The 17150-nt window shown below is 46.5% G+C and overlaps 1 protein-coding gene across 5 annotated transcripts in view; it reads left to right on the top strand.

Moving 5' to 3' along the window:
• Nucleotides 1-17150, top strand: part of LOC143212242 (uncharacterized) — a 76754-nt gene that overhangs the window by 20644 nt on the left and 38960 nt on the right. For 3 of the 5 annotated variants that reach the window (XM_076430845.1, XM_076430844.1, XM_076430847.1), the window contains 3 exons: nucleotides 5634-5703; nucleotides 9782-10263; nucleotides 15410-15550. In XM_076430845.1, the coding sequence (XP_076286960.1) occupies nucleotides 5634-5703; nucleotides 9782-10263; nucleotides 15410-15550 (693 nt within the window). Of the gene's footprint in view, nucleotides 1-5633; nucleotides 5704-7303; nucleotides 7525-9781; nucleotides 10264-15409; nucleotides 15551-17150 lie in introns of those variants that run through there. The other 2 variants (XM_076430849.1, XM_076430848.1) reach the window with 2 other exon arrangements.

Here is a 17150-nt window from a genome sequence, read left to right on the forward strand (position 1 = left end):
TCTTTATTTGCGTTTCACTGCCAAGAAATCTCGACTCCGTCTACGGCCTCGATGTGTCTTCGAAATTTCAAGAGAGAAAACTGGATAATTCGAAACGTTTCAATGGTTCAAGTATCAAAAGAGGAGTGTGTCTATAGTTTGCTTTCGAGGTCTCATTGTGGAACGCGTTAATTCCGAATGAATGGCGTGCAGTTTCCGCGTGATAGTTTGCATCGTTGATTCTACTGTTCGCGCGGACAAAAAGGATGATTGCTGTACAGCTCGGAGCGACGCTAAATGTTTCTGGTGGTCTGTTCGTTGTCGATTCGCGCGATTGGCTCGCCGTTAATAAATGGCTCGAGACAACAATGACGCCGCAAGGGGAGAGCGAGAGGAGAACGAACCCGCAGAAATGAAAGGGGGCGTAATTTCGCGGTGGAACAAAAGAATATCGGACGGGAGTTGAAAATTTATCGCCGACTTAGGAACGAGCGGAATATCCTTACGGGCGCGGTTTCGAATTTACGGCGAGTGAATCATGTCGGATGTTCCCACAAGTCGTGAGAATCATTTATACCGTGTCCGCGTTGCGGGGAACCTCGTGTTCGACGCGAAACCACGTTCGAGGACCATCTGTGTTCTGCAGCGGTCCCCGATGACCCAGTCGTTCGAAAGTCCGAGGCACAAGCATAATTGTCTTGTACGAGGCGTTCCCCTCGCTCGATATGAACCAGTATCGCCAGATCGAGACCTGTGTCCCCACTCTACATGATTTCATGATTTCTATAGGCAGAAGTTGCACACGAGGCTTATTTTTCTTATTTGAACGCGATGGAAAGTTAAAAACAATAGTGATTCTGGGTTACGGAGGTATCGCTTTCAAGATAAGAGCGCAATTTTTAGAAAATTTCAACTTCGGAATTAAATTCCCCCAAATGAGCAGCGAGGAATGCAATAAAAATGATTAGAGAGACAAACGAAAATGTCCAATCGATATAGGAAACGAAGTACATCGGTTTTTTTTATTATCTGGTCGGTAGACTACGGAATTCTGGGCACTCGGAACGTAATTATCGGAGCCCGTACTTTCCCCGATACTAGTTCCCCGCATGTACGTATTCGTGCGCGAGCAAGAAGTTTATAAAGGGGCTGTGGAGAGTCCAACTTTCGAGAACTTTTCGGCATGAAAGCATCCTATTTCCGAATGTCAAAGCGACACAGACACGGCACGCTCTCTTTAATCTGCAGATGGATTTATCCTATCCGAGCGTCGCGAGTTAATAAGAAAATAATAGATACGAATCACCGATAGAACGAACAACGCGAGCCTACATTAGAGAAACAAACATTCGAATGACACACGAGAGGGACTTTTACTTTGCCAGTTAGCGATCGTTCAAGCAGCGGAACTGTTAGCGACAGGAAGTCACGGTGCCGGAAATCTCGTTCGATGTAACGTTAGAAGTCCGTGGCCGGAAATGGACATCTTCGAATCGCTTGATCGCCGATCGTATTATCGAATTAAACGACGGAGGGTGACGAACTCGCGCGACGCTCGTGCTCCGACGTTCGCGCGCCTTGATAGCGTAATTAGTAGACTGCGTATCTTTATGCAAAATAATAAATGTTTGCTTTGATTGCAAGACACAGGAGCGAAATAAAAATTTCTTTCTTCTTTTAATCGTCTGATTAAGCTGAAGCCGATACGCTGATGTCTTTAAATCTCTTTAATATGTCCATTGCTTTAAATTGTGGCTTACCCATTTTTCTCATAAATGCATAAAATCCGCAGTCTGGTAATTTTAGTATGGTAATATAATAGAGAGAATATATTAGAATATAAACAATTTTCAACGACCCAGAATGAAATTGACAGTATTCCGATAACAATTTTGAAATGACGTAGGTGCACGTTTGAGATCCGCGTGCTGGCGCGTCGTTTATTTGTTTCAAGACCGATATTCTTCAGCCTGGATCCATCGAACCGGGTTTTCAGCGGCTGGTATTCGGGACGTCTGCCTCGACTCGTGGATTGATTCGGTCGAGAGCTGCTCTGGTTCACCGGTTCGGGAGACTGTTGCGAATTTTTCGCATCGTCGAGCGCTCTAATTGACGGGCAGGGTCGCCGAGCTTCGATTTTGGCTACTCAGCTCGCACCGCCGCCATTAGACTGCGTACACCGCACAGTGCAATGCGCAATCCCCGACTTTTTTAATTTTACGCTTGCTCGGTCATTGATAAAAGCGGATCCACCTTCAGACATAGAACTCGTGCGTTGGTCCACCACGCTCAACAAAATATCACTGATAAATATGTAGACTGCGAATTTTTTCGTATTTTACGACATACTGTGAGAATGCTTGATTCTTAAGCTGCCGGTATTTTTCCACTAAAAACATGATACTCCCTCTGTCACGTGATAACAGTAGCAGTTGATGAATTTAATTTGTCCCATAATAATAGTAGCAAAAGAAAGTATACGTATATTTGAATATTAAAAACAGATTGGATCTACTTTTAATATCATATGAATGTCTACACAATATTTTGTGCTACTAGGGTAAAGTTACTACACTCAACTTACAATTGATGCAGTAAAACGTTCATTTCGTATAAAAATCCGCAGCCCCGTCATAAGTCCAAGGCGAACCACCTGTTAGAAAAATTGAAGGAACTCTACAGAATGAATAAATATGTACATCGTTTCGTCAATGTTCTCTGCCGTTTATATTTTGGCAAATGATCGGATCAATTCCTGGATGGAGACATGTTGCGCATTTGGCACGAGGTTCGCGGTCTTCTCGCGCTGCCTTCGACAGACAGGTGGTCTCGTGCACGTTTTTTGGCTTCTCCGATTCTGAAACGGAGAAATACAGGCTGACGCGGATGGGACGTGTCCAATAGACACGTGCGCTGCCCCGATGGACTTTAAAGGGTTAAGCAGTTTAATCAGCTCGACTCGATGCGACGCGTCGCGTCGACGGGGACGGTGGACCCCCTGTGTCTGCGTCGCAGTTCCATCGTCGCGTCGTCTCGCCGGTTGCATAACCCGTCGCGTGTTCATCCCGCGAGTGAACCAAATATTATTATGGTAATGCAATTCATAATCGATAACGGGAGCGGGCTCAAGCGGCAATTTCGCGTGAAAATCTTCGCCGGTTTAGCGAGGGAAAACGGCACGGGAAAACAATACCAGTCAGCCGGAAAATATTCGAAAGATAACGTGATACGGCGACTACGATGTCGCCAGACCGGAGAGTTCCCGTGGGGAGGATAGTGGGTCGATCGGTTTCCACGGAAGATGGAGATAAAACCGGTGATAAGGCGGTCGACGATGGTAATCTTTTGTTTCCGCGGCGCTCGGAAAAATCGGGAACACTCGCTGTTCCGGCTTTCTCGCTCGTGAACGAGCGTGGACGAAGTTTAGACACGACGTTGATTAAAAACGGAGTCACCGAACGCGCATGGAATCGCATTTTGCAGTTAATATGAAGCATTCGTGAAAATGGCAACGTCAATTTCAAACACGAGCAAGATAAATGAAATTAGTGTGCAAATTAGCTCCTTCCCCTTCGTTTCTACGATCATAACTTCTGACCGAATTCGTATTACTTCCCGATTTTTTGTAGCATCTGAAAGAGCGTTCTTTTAGTTTTATGAAGAGTCATGATGAGCGCTCTAGAAGTTTCCGGTCCTTTGCAACAATTTCAAGCAATATCGCGTGCGAGAAGCATCATTTGCGTCACTGCTTATTTTTTGCATTACTTAGAAAATCAGCTGTTGAAGCTACTGAAACAGTTCGTGCGGCACTGAGAGAGAACGCTGTAGCTTACAGAACATGCAAAAAGCAATACCAAAGATTTAGAGCCGGTTAAATGAATTTGGAAGACGACGATCGTTCAAGTGTACCGAGAAAGTTTAACGACGGTGAGTTCGAGAAATTGCTCAACGAAAATCCGATCCAGACGCAAGAAGAATTGGCAGCAAGATTGGGGGTCACCACAAATACAAGATTTACAATGTAATAAAATCTTGAATTTGGAAGAAAAAAAAGGGAAAGAACGTATTTGCACACCTAATAATATAAATGGAAAGATTTACAAGCGGAGCGTGCGAGATTAGGTTATCCAGAGTGAAATCGACGTGAACCAGCGACGAGAGTTGGATGTTCTCCGATGGCTCGAAGGAAGAGGGACGCAAGCCAGAGCAGCTCGTCGAATAGCGGGGTCGCGCAGATTTATCAATTCAGCGGTACGACAGAGACGGTTGTCTCGATGCCGTAATCGCGTCGCGCAACACCGCTGAACGAGCGTCGCCCTCTTTGTTGTCGGTGCTCGCGGTTTGCACGCCGCGAGCGATCCATCCGCGAGTTCATCTACCCGGTGCGGCACGATACCTCGATTGCAGTCAACTTGTTCTAGGGTCCTCGAGATTCGATCGATCTCGTGTCTCCGTTTGCGCATAATAAACATTTGCGTGTCGGGAGAGCGTTTCTCTCTCTCTCTCGGTGCCGAAAAAGAGATTACTCGAGCGAAAACGGAGAAAGAGAGGTTAGGGGACGGGAGAGCTACACGGGGCTAAACAACGTGTCTCGCGGAACGAGGGAGGGCCTGCTTGTCCGTCGAGTAGGTTCCGTATCCCCGGAAATCTCTCGAGAGAAAGATAGGAGAGGGCCTGGCCAGACGGTCGAAGCCACTCTTTCTCTCCCCAAGACGCGTCAGCCTCGAGGAAGGTTTTATTCTCGATGTCGCATTCGTCTGTCGGCGCACCCGCGCTCTTCTAGGAGTCATTGCCCTTCTCCCGGTCTATCCCGAGGTTCTCACGCGTTTCCATAGACCGGGCCGGGCCGTGTCGTGCCCTGTCGTGCCTTGCCTTGTCCGTTCCCGTATCTGCCCGCTTCTACCCGCGCCTATCCTCGTCGCCGAGGTGCATCGGTGCGTCGCGTCGCGCTCTCGCCGGTACGTGTTCGTGTCACCTGTCTGCGAAAACAGGTGCCTATTCAAGCGACGAGATCGTTTCCTCCCGCCTCGTCCCGCGCCGCGCCGCGCCCGTCGACCCATTGCGACGCATTGCCCATTGAAAAAGAGTGGCTCCGCGCGGCCAGGGTTGAAGGCTGCCGCGCCGGTCGCGAGCCGAGGGTGCATCCCGGCGTTTCTCTCGACTAATGGCCTTTTTTAGAATCGCCCGGCGCGGCGGTACGCGTTACCCTCCAGCGAAACCCCGTTTTCATTCTCCCCCGCTGAACTATCCTGGAATGCCGGCGCGGTGCCGATAACTTCCAAGGTACTTTTTTCATGCAGTATATGCATGATCGTTCGATGCATTTTCGTGGCCAACAATGGCAAGGCATTACCGTTTTTGTAGTAACCGCGACGGGGTTCTAAAAACAAGACTACGAGGAAAGAATGTAGAGAGGATAGGAAGAGATTATGAAAGAAGGGAAGAGAGAAAGGGCCCAGAGGAGAGATGGGAGAGGGATTCAGAAAGGGATGAAGAATCTAGACAGGGGAAGGGATTATGGAGGGTAGAGGAGGTCCTAGGAAATGCAGAGATGGGTGCAGGGCAAGAAGCTGTGTTGTTCTCCGTCGCTTCCGACAATTCTCGCGGCGATCTAGGCTAAAACCTGACCAGGGACTATCGCGTTTCTGTTACAGGCAGCCCAAATGCCAGTCCAGCACGCGAGCCTCGCGAAATCCAGCAACCCTGGAACAGCTTTCCACGAGCGTAAGTATCCGAAGAATGAAATGGTACTCGTCTGCGACCCGTTTTCACGGTGATTTTACGCGAGCCCACTCCGCGCGAATAATTCACGAATAATTCACCGTCGCGTCGTCGGCATCGCTTCGACCTCGCTCGATTTCGGTTTCCCGATTCCGCGATGTTTGCGCGGGCTTGCTCGCGTAATTGGATCCACTTGGAATATTGGATATTCCTTTCAGAACTACGAGAGGTCGCTTCGCGAGAAGAAACGTTCCCGTCATTTACCGTTCGTCGGATTCTATTACGCTCGCGAGACGAAACTTGTACGGTTTTCTCTTTGTGCGTTTCACGTTCGAAAGTGAAAGAAAAATAACACGCGGCCGTAACGCACGATGAACGCGTCGACGAGGCCACCCGTGAGATTCGAGGGCCACGATCAACGGGCCACCATCTCCGAATCTTCTCTCCGTTCCACAATAGAGCTACTCACTGCTAATTCATTCGTGTCTTCGTTTGCTATTGTGTCTCTATTCTCCGAGCTTTTTAATGCCTGTTAGAAATCATTTCGTTGAAACATTTCCAAGCGTCGCACGCTGGACCCGATTGAAGAAGCCCGCGACATGTTTGAGTAACTTTTAAACCACCAAAGATATCGCAATGGAACTGAATATTTATAAACATAATTCGTTCTCAATGATTTGTAACTTAATATATCTCGCAGTTGGTGGACATTTAGAAGTCAATAGCAATTGAAAAAATATCAAAATGTGAAAGTTGACTATTCCCATTTATGTCGCGTGCTTCTTCAATCAAACTCAAGCGGTTACGTCGCCCCGGACAAAAAAGCAAATTGCCGCCCCCTAAGAATATATATATATATATATATATATATATATTCTAAATGAACGTACATATTTATTTTCAATAAAAATCAAATCATTTTATTTAAATTTTAATAAAAGCAAATTTTCTATTAATTGGGTGTTTAACATATTAATATTTTTCTCACATTTACAGCCAAAATGGCGCCCCTAAATTTTGCCGCCCCGGATAAATGTCCGGGCCCTGTACCGAGAGATTCGAAATGTCCGCGAAGCTGTACAAAAGCTTAACTACTGGAAAAGATAATGCCTAGATCCCGAAGGGTATTATTCCGGTGCTTCGATGGGGAAGGCGACGCGATGCGGGTGGCTGGTCGAAAGGATTATCTACGCGCGTCGGCTCGCGCAGAGCTCGGGAGCGCAGAACGCGAGCGAGCGAGCGAGCGAGGCCCTCGAGAGTGCATCGCAAAGTCTCGAGCGATGATTGAAGCCCGGAGGTCGATTCGCGAGTATAGTGTACGCGGAACCGATATAGGTAAAAGCAACGGCGGTGGAGGCGGCGGAGGCGGTGGAAGCGGTGGTGGGGTCGTTCCGATATAGACGGTTTTCGCGTCTATTGCATCGCCGCTCGGCTCGATCGAACGACGACTGGTTGGGGCGGGCGGGAACGAGGCAAGAGCAAGGCGAGAAGTGAGGCGAGGCGCGACGCGAGCACAGTTTGAGCGAGGAGCGAACTTCCGAGCACAGTGGAGTAGACGTAGGTATAAGCGTCCGAGGCCGCCATTCCTCTAACCTTTGGGTCGGTTTTGCGTCGCGGTTTCGCGCGACGTTCTCCCCGCCAGTTGCGGAGAACCGTTCTCGTGGCGAACAGTCCACGTTTCTTCCTTCGATTCTTCCTTGCTACGCGACGCGACACCTTCTTCGATTTCCCGCCAGGCTGCCGCGCGCCACGCTGAGAACCGCTAGTCATGGGTAGCCGATCGCTTTATCGTCGCTCTAATGGGCTACGGAGCTTCCGGTCCACGTATGTTCTACACATTAGATACTTAGATTATGTCAATATTCGTGACCTTGCTCCTCTCAGGCTCCCGACTTCTCTACTTTGTTTCTAACTTCTTAGCTTTCAACACCTCTTCCAGCTTCTTCTTCGCGATTTTCTCAATTTTTTCGATTCTCTTCCGTCTTTCTGATTAGACTCTCGCCCAGACCATCGTGAGAAGACAAGGGTCACGCGTAGGTATGACCGTCGCCGACCGAGAAACGTCCAGGTGCATTACGCTCGGCGAGGATCGAGAGAATTCCCGGACTGGCGTAAAATAGCCGGTAAAAAGACCGATACGGAGAATCGCGGGGAGACGGACCGTGAGTCACGATCTGCCTCTCGAACGGCTTTCGCGAGCCGCCACACCGATGCGCCGATGCGCGTCGGCATCTTCCCGGGCGCATCCTTTGAGCGCGAACGCGATCCACTGTGGTCAGCGATGATCCAACGTCTTGGATTCCCGTCACGGCTCTCGGGATTCCTTTCTCGGTCTTCGCCTCCGATTCGAAGCTCCTTTCCCCCCCGTATCGTCCCGAAAAAAAACCGTGTACCGCCGCGAAAATCAAAGGCTAACGGACATTCCCTCTTTCATGAGATTCCTCGTTAACCCTTTCGGCGCCACGGACCTGTGATGATTCGATGCTGAGGAGCGTGCCACGAACGATAGGGTATTCGATACCGAAAGGGTTAAGCTCTCGTTCGCATGAGAGCGAGGACGCGTGAGAAGGAGCGCTCTCGCGGCGGCGCGGCGTCTCTAGTCTATGGAGTCGGGCGACGCCGTGTCGATCCGCTATGGGAAAGAAAGCGCTCCACGGAGATCGTTGAAGCGTTAATAGATATTAACTCACGGCGCTCGGTGTAATTAGTTCCAATTGGTAATTCAAGCGCGACCTCTTTCCCGCTCGGCTCGGCTCGGCTCGGCTCGGCGAGACGAGCAAAAGGATAGATTCCGCGGACTCGGACCGATCCTCGAGCCGCATCGATTTCTCCGCTTCCCGTCTCGTCTCATCTCTGCGAATTACTCGAATTCCGCAAACGGTAAACTACCATTTCCCGACTGAAATCATACATTCATTCTTTATCTTCTCGCTTCATTTGGAACATGTGCTTGTGACCTTTTTCATCCAAAATATGGGAAAGTACCGTTTGGACCGGCACCTAGGTTGGGTACTACAGGGTGCGCCATCTTTTATGTCGGTATGTGAATATTGAATAACTTTAAAAAAGAAACAATCGATTTCCATGTATGAGGTATTTTTATTTAATTTGGACCTTTACCATTTATTTGGACTAGTTTTTGAATATAAAATCAATCAAGTGGCCGCCTTTATTGGCCAAAGGGCGGTATAGCGACGATTGTGGCACGAATATTTGCCTTGAGCTCGTCAATGGTCTGAGGCTTGCTGGCGTAGACTTTGCTTTTCAAATAACCCCACAAAAAGAAATCCAGAGGGGTCAAATCTGAAGATCTGGGTAGCCAGTCAATGTCGCCATTTTTTGACACCACACGTCCAAGGAAGTTTCGTTGCAGAAACTGCATTGTTTGATTTGCAGTGTCTTGGGCGTTGATGAACGGCATGTCGACGATCTCCCACTGTCCCGTGCTCAACAAAATTCGACACCAAACGACCAATAGTGTTGTCAGATGGTGCTTCTTGGCCACGATATTTTCAACGATCTGCACGTCGAGTTAACACAACTGAACGACTATTTTCAATGTACAGCGTCACTATTTCGGCGCGTTGTTTCGGTGTGAAGCGATTCATGGTTAAAATTGTACTGAATTGACGTTTCGAAAACATGTTTACTCAAGTCACAATCGGTTGATAAATGTTAAAAGTTATTCAATCTTTACATACCGACATAAAAGATGGCGCATCCTGTACCTCGTACTGACTTTCAGGAATATTTCATAAAAATTTCCATTTGCTATTGTTCGCTTTCTAGGAACAACATCAAAAAAAGTCTAAATCGTCATGAAATTATGGTAAAATGCCGGAAGAGTTAATAATGCCACAAAGATATTATTTCTCAAGATACGCGGCGGTTCGACGTAGGTGCAGGTCGATAAACGTTCGGTATGACCTGTACACATTTTGATTATGGCTTGGGACCACTTTGAAAATGGCTGGCAGCGCGTCGCGTGGTTGCCGGTAGTCCGCGTACAACGGTGTGCCCCCAGCGCAGTCTGTTTTCCATTTCCGGTCTCAGAGCGGTCTTGTTGTTCTGTTTCGCGCAGGTGAACGGAGGCAGGACGATGTTGTCGTACATGTTGCCGACGGAAGACAAGCCGCCACCGGGAGACTCGAATCAGACGAGCCATCGCGTTAGTAAGCTGCCGAAGAGCCCGAGAGAACGTCCTCACCTGGCCTCGAAGTCGGCGATCACCGTTTCCCCGAGGAGTCGCTCGGACGCCGCCAAAACCATGATCGTCCCGACCAAGATCGAGGAGCACACCTCCTCGATCAACGACCAGCGCCACCGGCAACAGCATCAGCATCAGCATCAACATCAGCATCAGCAATATCAACCGGGGCTACCGACCATCGAGTGCTTCGGTGACTCCAAGCACAACGGCACCGTGGTCAAGAAATCGACGCTGCACACCCCCAAGGTCACCAAAGACGACAGCCTGTACAGCATCAACAGCGACGCCAGCACCGTCGGCAGCGATCGAAAGAACAAACTGTTCAACGGCGCCAAGCACACTAGTCTGAAAAGGTAAGCACTTCAAAAAGCAAAATTAAATTAAATTAAATGTTCCGTTTTGCGTTGAAATAATTTCATTAAGCAAACGAGTAACAAACTGGACAATTTTGACATTCATTGTTTCATTTACCGATGGTAATAACTAGACTGCGGATCTTCATGCAAAATAAAAATATTTTGCATCGATTGTGGGAAGCAGAAATAACATAAAAATTGATTTCATCCCTTAACGACTTTGTTACATTACAAAACAACATTACAACATTCTTGGATTTTTAAAATCTTCTATTGTTTCATATTTCGTCCGACCAATTTCTTCATAAATGCATAAAGATCCGCATTCTATTTATAACTAATGTACACGACTAGACAGCGGATTTGATGCACTCACGATAAAGAGAACTGTACGAAACAAATATATTTGGAGCTCTATGTCGTCCTAAACGTGGAACGAAATCTGGGTGTGCCGCTCGACTTCCTGTCGCGGTCTCCGGAGTCAACTCTCTCCCGGAGTCTCGGTCTTTTTAGCCGGTAAACGATCGATCGACAAGCATTTCCTGGAACCCGAGAGATGAACGATAATCGGATTTTCTCTATTATCCGTCGCGCGTCAATGTTTCCACGGGATCGCGATACGGACTCCTTTGATCGCACGCGAAAAGGTATTTCCGTGTGACTCGAACGAAGAATCGACGCGAAACCACGCGGAATGGTAGGAACGTTTGCGTCAGAGAGGACACGACGGGAGTCCGTTCACTGTCAAGGTGCGAGCGTTTCGAGCCGAGTCGCTTGGGTTAAAATTATCCCCTTTTCTCTTCGGGCGGCTCCTTTTATTTTCGGTTGGTGAACCGAGATCGAACGCGGAAACGGTGATCGACGCGCGGCCTTCGTCGCTCGCGTCACCCACCGATGTTACGGCGCACCGCCTCGAAGAAAGGCGGAACGGAACGGGTGACTCGCGCGTTAATTCATTTGATCGGACATCGGTTGACAAAGCGGAGGCTCGTCGATCGAACACACGAAGAAGACACGAGGATACTCGGCGCCACACCGCGCAGGATGCGATACCATGGCATACCGGTTTCGCGAACGGGCCGAGCGGAGCCGAGCCGCGCCGAACTGATCGCGAGCCGTCTTTCGCGTTTCAAGGCGCATCCCACAAGAAACTCCCGTGACATTTACATGTTGGCTAGGTCACGGTCATGCGAACGTCTTGCGAACCGTGCTCGAACAAAGCCCAACCTCTATACCGCCTCTGTCCTTGCAGACACAGTTACGAATACTTCTTTGTCGATTACACGCGCGCACTTATACGCCCGATCGCCGTTAATAAACATCCTTTTATTCGACGAGCACATCCACCCACGCGAGCCTGATATAAACATTTCATCGTGCGGACAGAGTAACAGAATTTCTCGAGCGTGAAACGCCTCCTCAGTCTCCCGAAGGTCGGAAGACGATCGGATCTTCGCGCGCGTCTTTCAATTTTTTCTTCCTCTTCGCTGATCCGCGATTACTTCCGGATTGTTAGGCATACCTTGAGCCTCGATACACGCCGCGCACTTAGAAGGCCAGCTGAACGCGATCGGATCACGGTGGATATGTAGTTACAAGTTCGAGTGAACAGATTAAAGTGACTCTTAAGAAGACGATAACCTTTTTAACATTGGACCATACGATTTTCACTTTTTTGAGACGTCAGAGCAATTGGTTTGCTACGCTACGTGACACAAATTGCAAGTTTTCGGAATTGCAGAGAAAATAGTTAAATTGCATTTTTCAACTTTTTTATGGGGGCTTGATTAAACATATTCTGAAAATTTCATCAAAATCAGCCGACGCGACGTTGCAATTAGCTACAAACGTTTATAGATGGCAAAAATGGTAGTTTTCCACGATTTTCAGCCTCTAACTGCGACAAATCGAAGGATTCTTAATATCTTTCACAATGTCTGTCGTTTTTCCCCGCATCATTCGATTTCGATGAAACTTTCGCAACGCATATCATTGACACAGATCTAAAAAAACGTATTTTTTAAATTTTCAATATGGGCCCACTCTTTTGAAGAGTGTCCAAATAAAAATGTGGAGTCGACTCTCGTTACCACCTCTATGTACGGAAGTACCAGTTTATTTAAATAAAATTTTCGAATAAAGTCGATTTAAAACCTACTTGAAACAACAACCCACTTTATCCGAAATTTTTGTTTGAAGAAAATTTTTGCCCAACTCTGGGAGGTACGTATGAATGAAGTTTGAAACAGTGCGGGGGTGCAGCCGAAGAGCTTGATCTCGCCCACCAGACGTTTCTTAACGAAAGCTCGTTTCCTTTATCCGTACAAGTCCGTTAGAGTAGGTGAAAGCCGGGGGGTCGGCGCGTTTCAGCGTTTTTGGAGTTGTCCGACGAGAGAGGCTTGCGCAATTTCCTCTTGTTACGATTTTTGCTGGCCGCGTGAGTCACGATAGGAAGTACTTTCAGTGGATGAATTCGCGTTTCGGGGGAGGAGAGCGAGAGAGCTGGGAGCGTGGGCAGATGGTTGCGAATTATAGTTACGTCATCGGCAACAGTTTGAAACGGTGACACAGATCGGCCGTAAGTAGAGGGGTCGGTCGCTGACGCTGTACAAAAGGATACGGGCCTGTGTGTGTACACAGATGTCCGAATGTTTTCGGGCAATTTCAGGAAGATACGATCGTTATGTACAGGATGCATAAAAAGTAATGGTCATCCGTCCCATGGGTGAATCTACAGATCCGGATCGGTGGACATTTGTGAGACAAACTTGCCGCCAAATTATTCATAAAAAAGAAAATTGTTGTTAAAGCTGTTTTACAACACCTGCCACTCATCCAGAGGAGAAAAATTTTGAAAGAAGCTACGTGTCGTATCGAAGCTATTTGTCTGCGACAAATAGTTGTTGAAATGTAAACTGTTAAAGTTTCCGCAAAATTTGATTGTGTGGAGTTATACTTATAGACAGAAGCCTACTACCACGCAAAGCAAACCTACTCAAGCAAAACGAAATTTAAAGGGACATTCGTCGATAGGCCCGTACCAAAAAATAGTGATCGTCTCCCTGCCCATTCGAATCATAAATTTGAAGTTGCAAAATGTGAAAGAATACCTTTGTATCCACTGTTACACATAAGAATATTAATCCTACATTATTAAATACGAATGTGAAGTATAGGTACACATTTTGCAAAAACTTCAACAGCTTATATCTCAATAACTATTGATCTGCGACATGTGGCTTCTTTTGAACTTTCTCTCTTCTGGATGAGTGGAAGGTATTGATGTATAAAAACAAACTTTAACAACAATTTTCAGAGGTGTAGATTCACCCCTAGACCAGATGACCATTATTTTTTTACACACCCTGTACGGGAGCTTGCAGCAATCGTAGCCGATCTTTTTGTAAAAGCTTTTATAGAAGCATCATGCACCTTTTCCAACGCGTTGATCGCTGAGCCGCCCCCGTAAAAAATCCGACTTAAAACTTCGTTAACCTGTTTCGAATGGTTGAAAGGATTGCGTCATTGATACGACAGTGAACGTGTCAAGCGACGTTAAAACCCGTTTGTTTGTGTACACCGTCCGACGCATCTCCGCGATGCATTATCGGCGTGTTACCCTTGAAACGATGCAGTTTCGTTGAATAATCTTCCCACCACGTGGCAGCACCGCACCGACAATCGGTCTAGTCTGGATCAGAACCCCGTTTCGCCACCGAAAGCAGGAACTCTCGCCGCGACCAGAAAATATTGATCAACCACGCGGAGCCTTAGGACTTGTTGTTAGTACGCTCAGGCGCACCATAAGTATCGACTTCTAGACCCGAGAAGGAAAATCACGGAAATCTTAATTGCCGCGAGACTACTGAAAAATTTATAAAAGAGAAAATATCAAATTTTATCCAGAGGGAGGTTTTAAAGGAGGAGGAAGAGAACATTCGATTATGAAAATTTCGATGAAGGGATAGATTAACCCTTATGTAGCCAACCAAAATGTATAGATTATTAAAAACCTTTTGTGTTTAATATATTTACATAAATTCTCATTTTAAGATTATAAATTAATATAATTAGCGAGCAAAGAATGGACATTCAGAGAAATTTTGTAATATTTTACACAAGGGGTTAAGTCTGCGGTCTGCGGTTCGGTCTAGTCGTTTATTTTCGAGGAGATGATAATATTTCGAAAAGTCAGCGGAAAACAGGCGAAGACCGTGCGTACAGACTCGCAGCTTTAATCTCGACGGTGCTTGATCGGCGTAACTCGATCCTCGATCGCGGGATTTCGATTTTGATATGGGACCGCCCGCTGCATGCGGTTACCGAGTGTCCGATTCACTCGCTTCGAGCTCTGTCACGCGATAGGAAATTGAGGTTTACGCCAACTATTTTTGCGACTTTCCACAAGGCGGCGGCGGCGGCTAACTGCACAGTTTTCTTTTCTTTCCGAATCGGTGCTCGTCTACCGCACCCTCGAAGCCCTTATGACTAGGGATGGGATCAAGATCAATATGTACTCACGAATACGAGTCAATTTCAACAACCAAGTTTCATTTCATGGGTTTCCATTGCTACTTAAAAGCAGTAATGTTTCAATGATTATATTTGAAAAGTATTCATTTTTTTTTTATACAACGTCAAAATAACAACGAGTCTTCTTTGCGTTCTAAATATTGTGATTTCAGATAATTTTCCACTTCTAACATAGCAGACGATGAAAAAATAATGATTAGAAATATCAGAGAATTTCCGGAACGATATTCAGAAAAGTTTCGAATCTGTTCGACCAAGATTCGAATATACTTGCAAGCATTATTTCCGTTTAGCAAAGTACTTGTAAAAGGTTCGAAACTGTATGGCATAGGTTCGAGTATACTTAGGAGTACTGTTTCTGTTTTGGGAGAGCTTATGGAGAATTTGAATGCAATCAATCAAAGTTCGAACCTGTTTGCGAGGTACTTGATCCCATCCCTACTTACGACCCTTTTCGAAAAGTCAATTGCAACCAGTTTTTCTCCAAATTGGTATCCTTCCTCTTGGAAATGGAAACTTTCCGGTTGTTCCAAAGCCAAATTTTTTAGCGCAACGAAAAACTTTACCAACGATCGAATCATTTCGAATAATCTCTTTTTCTATCCCGCAGAGTTTCCTTCGGTTCGAGCAAAGGATCGATGGTGGAAACTCTGGTGTACGAGACACCAGTTCAAGAAGAGCCGGAAAACAATCGTTTCCTGGACCACAACGGACTCGTACCTTCTATGATCGTACCTGTACCCGATACCGAGTAAGTAGACAGTCTTTTCAACTGATTTGAACCGAAGGTGACGCAGTCGGGTTGAAATTTCGGTCCAGCAGTCAACAAAGGGATTACGGTTAGAAAAAGAAGGGACACCTGGTCCAGGTCCCTTAGAAACTAGTTTCCCGTTGGGACCAGCTCTCAGACGAGTTTTCAGATACCGTAGGTGGTCGTGGGCCCTGGCCCTCGACGGGGTCTCGCGTTGATTTCGAGCATTCCTATGCAACAAGTGTCGCTCGATTGTATTTTTCATTCTAGCAAGAGAACCCTCGAAGGTGTATATAGAAATCGGACTCTTCGCACGCGTATTCGCCGACCTAACACTGCTAACAATAAATCAGAGCTCGTCATTGTTCAGCCTTTGACGCGCGGGACTCGATTTCCCGTCTCCGAAGTTATCTCGATTTTTCGCGGCAAGATATCCGAATCGCGGATGTTATCGGCGCGACAGTTTCGCCTACACTCGCGAGCCACAGTCTAATAGGCTCCCACTTATCGCACGGTGCGATCATCGTCGCATCTGATTTCGTTGTACGACGACGCACGAGTCGGGAATATTTAATGCCGATTCTCTCGACGAACGGCATTCAGAAACCGGCAAAGTATCCGCCGACCTGGAAACCAGCGGTTCGCCGTACAATCCTTTATATTTCATTCTCCACTTCCATTTTCTTTTATTTCTTTTCCGTTTTCCGAATATGTAATTCGTAGACGCAAACGTCGATCGCGCCAACCGGAGAATTCCGCTTGAAACCGAAAAGTGGCACACCGACATAAAAGGTGGCGATATTGACATCATTTCTCGGGAAGGTTTAAAATAGAGATAAGGCATGATGTCATTCGAAGAATTTGCACGTCGATGAATATGAATTTGCAACGCTCGTGTTCTTGGGATATGTCCGGTTAAACGCGTTCTCGAGTAGCCGTACGTAACGGCGGGACGTTAGCAACAATACGTCTTTATTGCATGCTCGATCATTGTTGCTAAACGGAGGAAAAAGGAACGCCAGAGAGAGAGGGAGAGAAAAGATCGAGATATATACAACGGTGCAAGGACAGTGCGGAAACAATGTGCAAAATGACGGTTTATTATTATCGTATCGGCTTTATTGCGCAACGATAGAACATAAATGTTATAAATAGTTTGTGCAATATTGCGTAAGCGCTATATGCATTTCGACAATGGCATATAGCCTCTTTCGTTTATCTTTTTCTAACGTTCACCACTCGCAAGCATAATCGGCGGCGTGCAAGCGCGATTGAATTAATAATTGTAAAGTATCGTGGTTTTTACCATTCTTTACATATTTATAAAAAGAACAATACTGAAGCCTTATTCTTCAGATCTTCTACCCCTTGCCGTAACATTTTCTTTACGGTTACAGTGATCAAAACGCCTTTACCCCCAAAAATATCGTAGAAGAGAAAAGAATATTTGCACTTTTGGTATGGCTACATTTATTTTGATGCTTAAATATTGATTACCAACGAATCAAATTTTATTTCATCTAAAAAGAAACGCGTAACATTCATATTTGTTAGACTTTTTAAAAATTTTCATCGCGAATCTGACTCGTTAAGGCGGTAA

This window comes from Lasioglossum baleicum, chromosome 9 (assembly GCF_051020765.1).
Source record: "Lasioglossum baleicum chromosome 9, iyLasBale1, whole genome shotgun sequence".
Taxonomy (NCBI): domain Eukaryota; kingdom Metazoa; phylum Arthropoda; class Insecta; order Hymenoptera; family Halictidae; genus Lasioglossum; species Lasioglossum baleicum.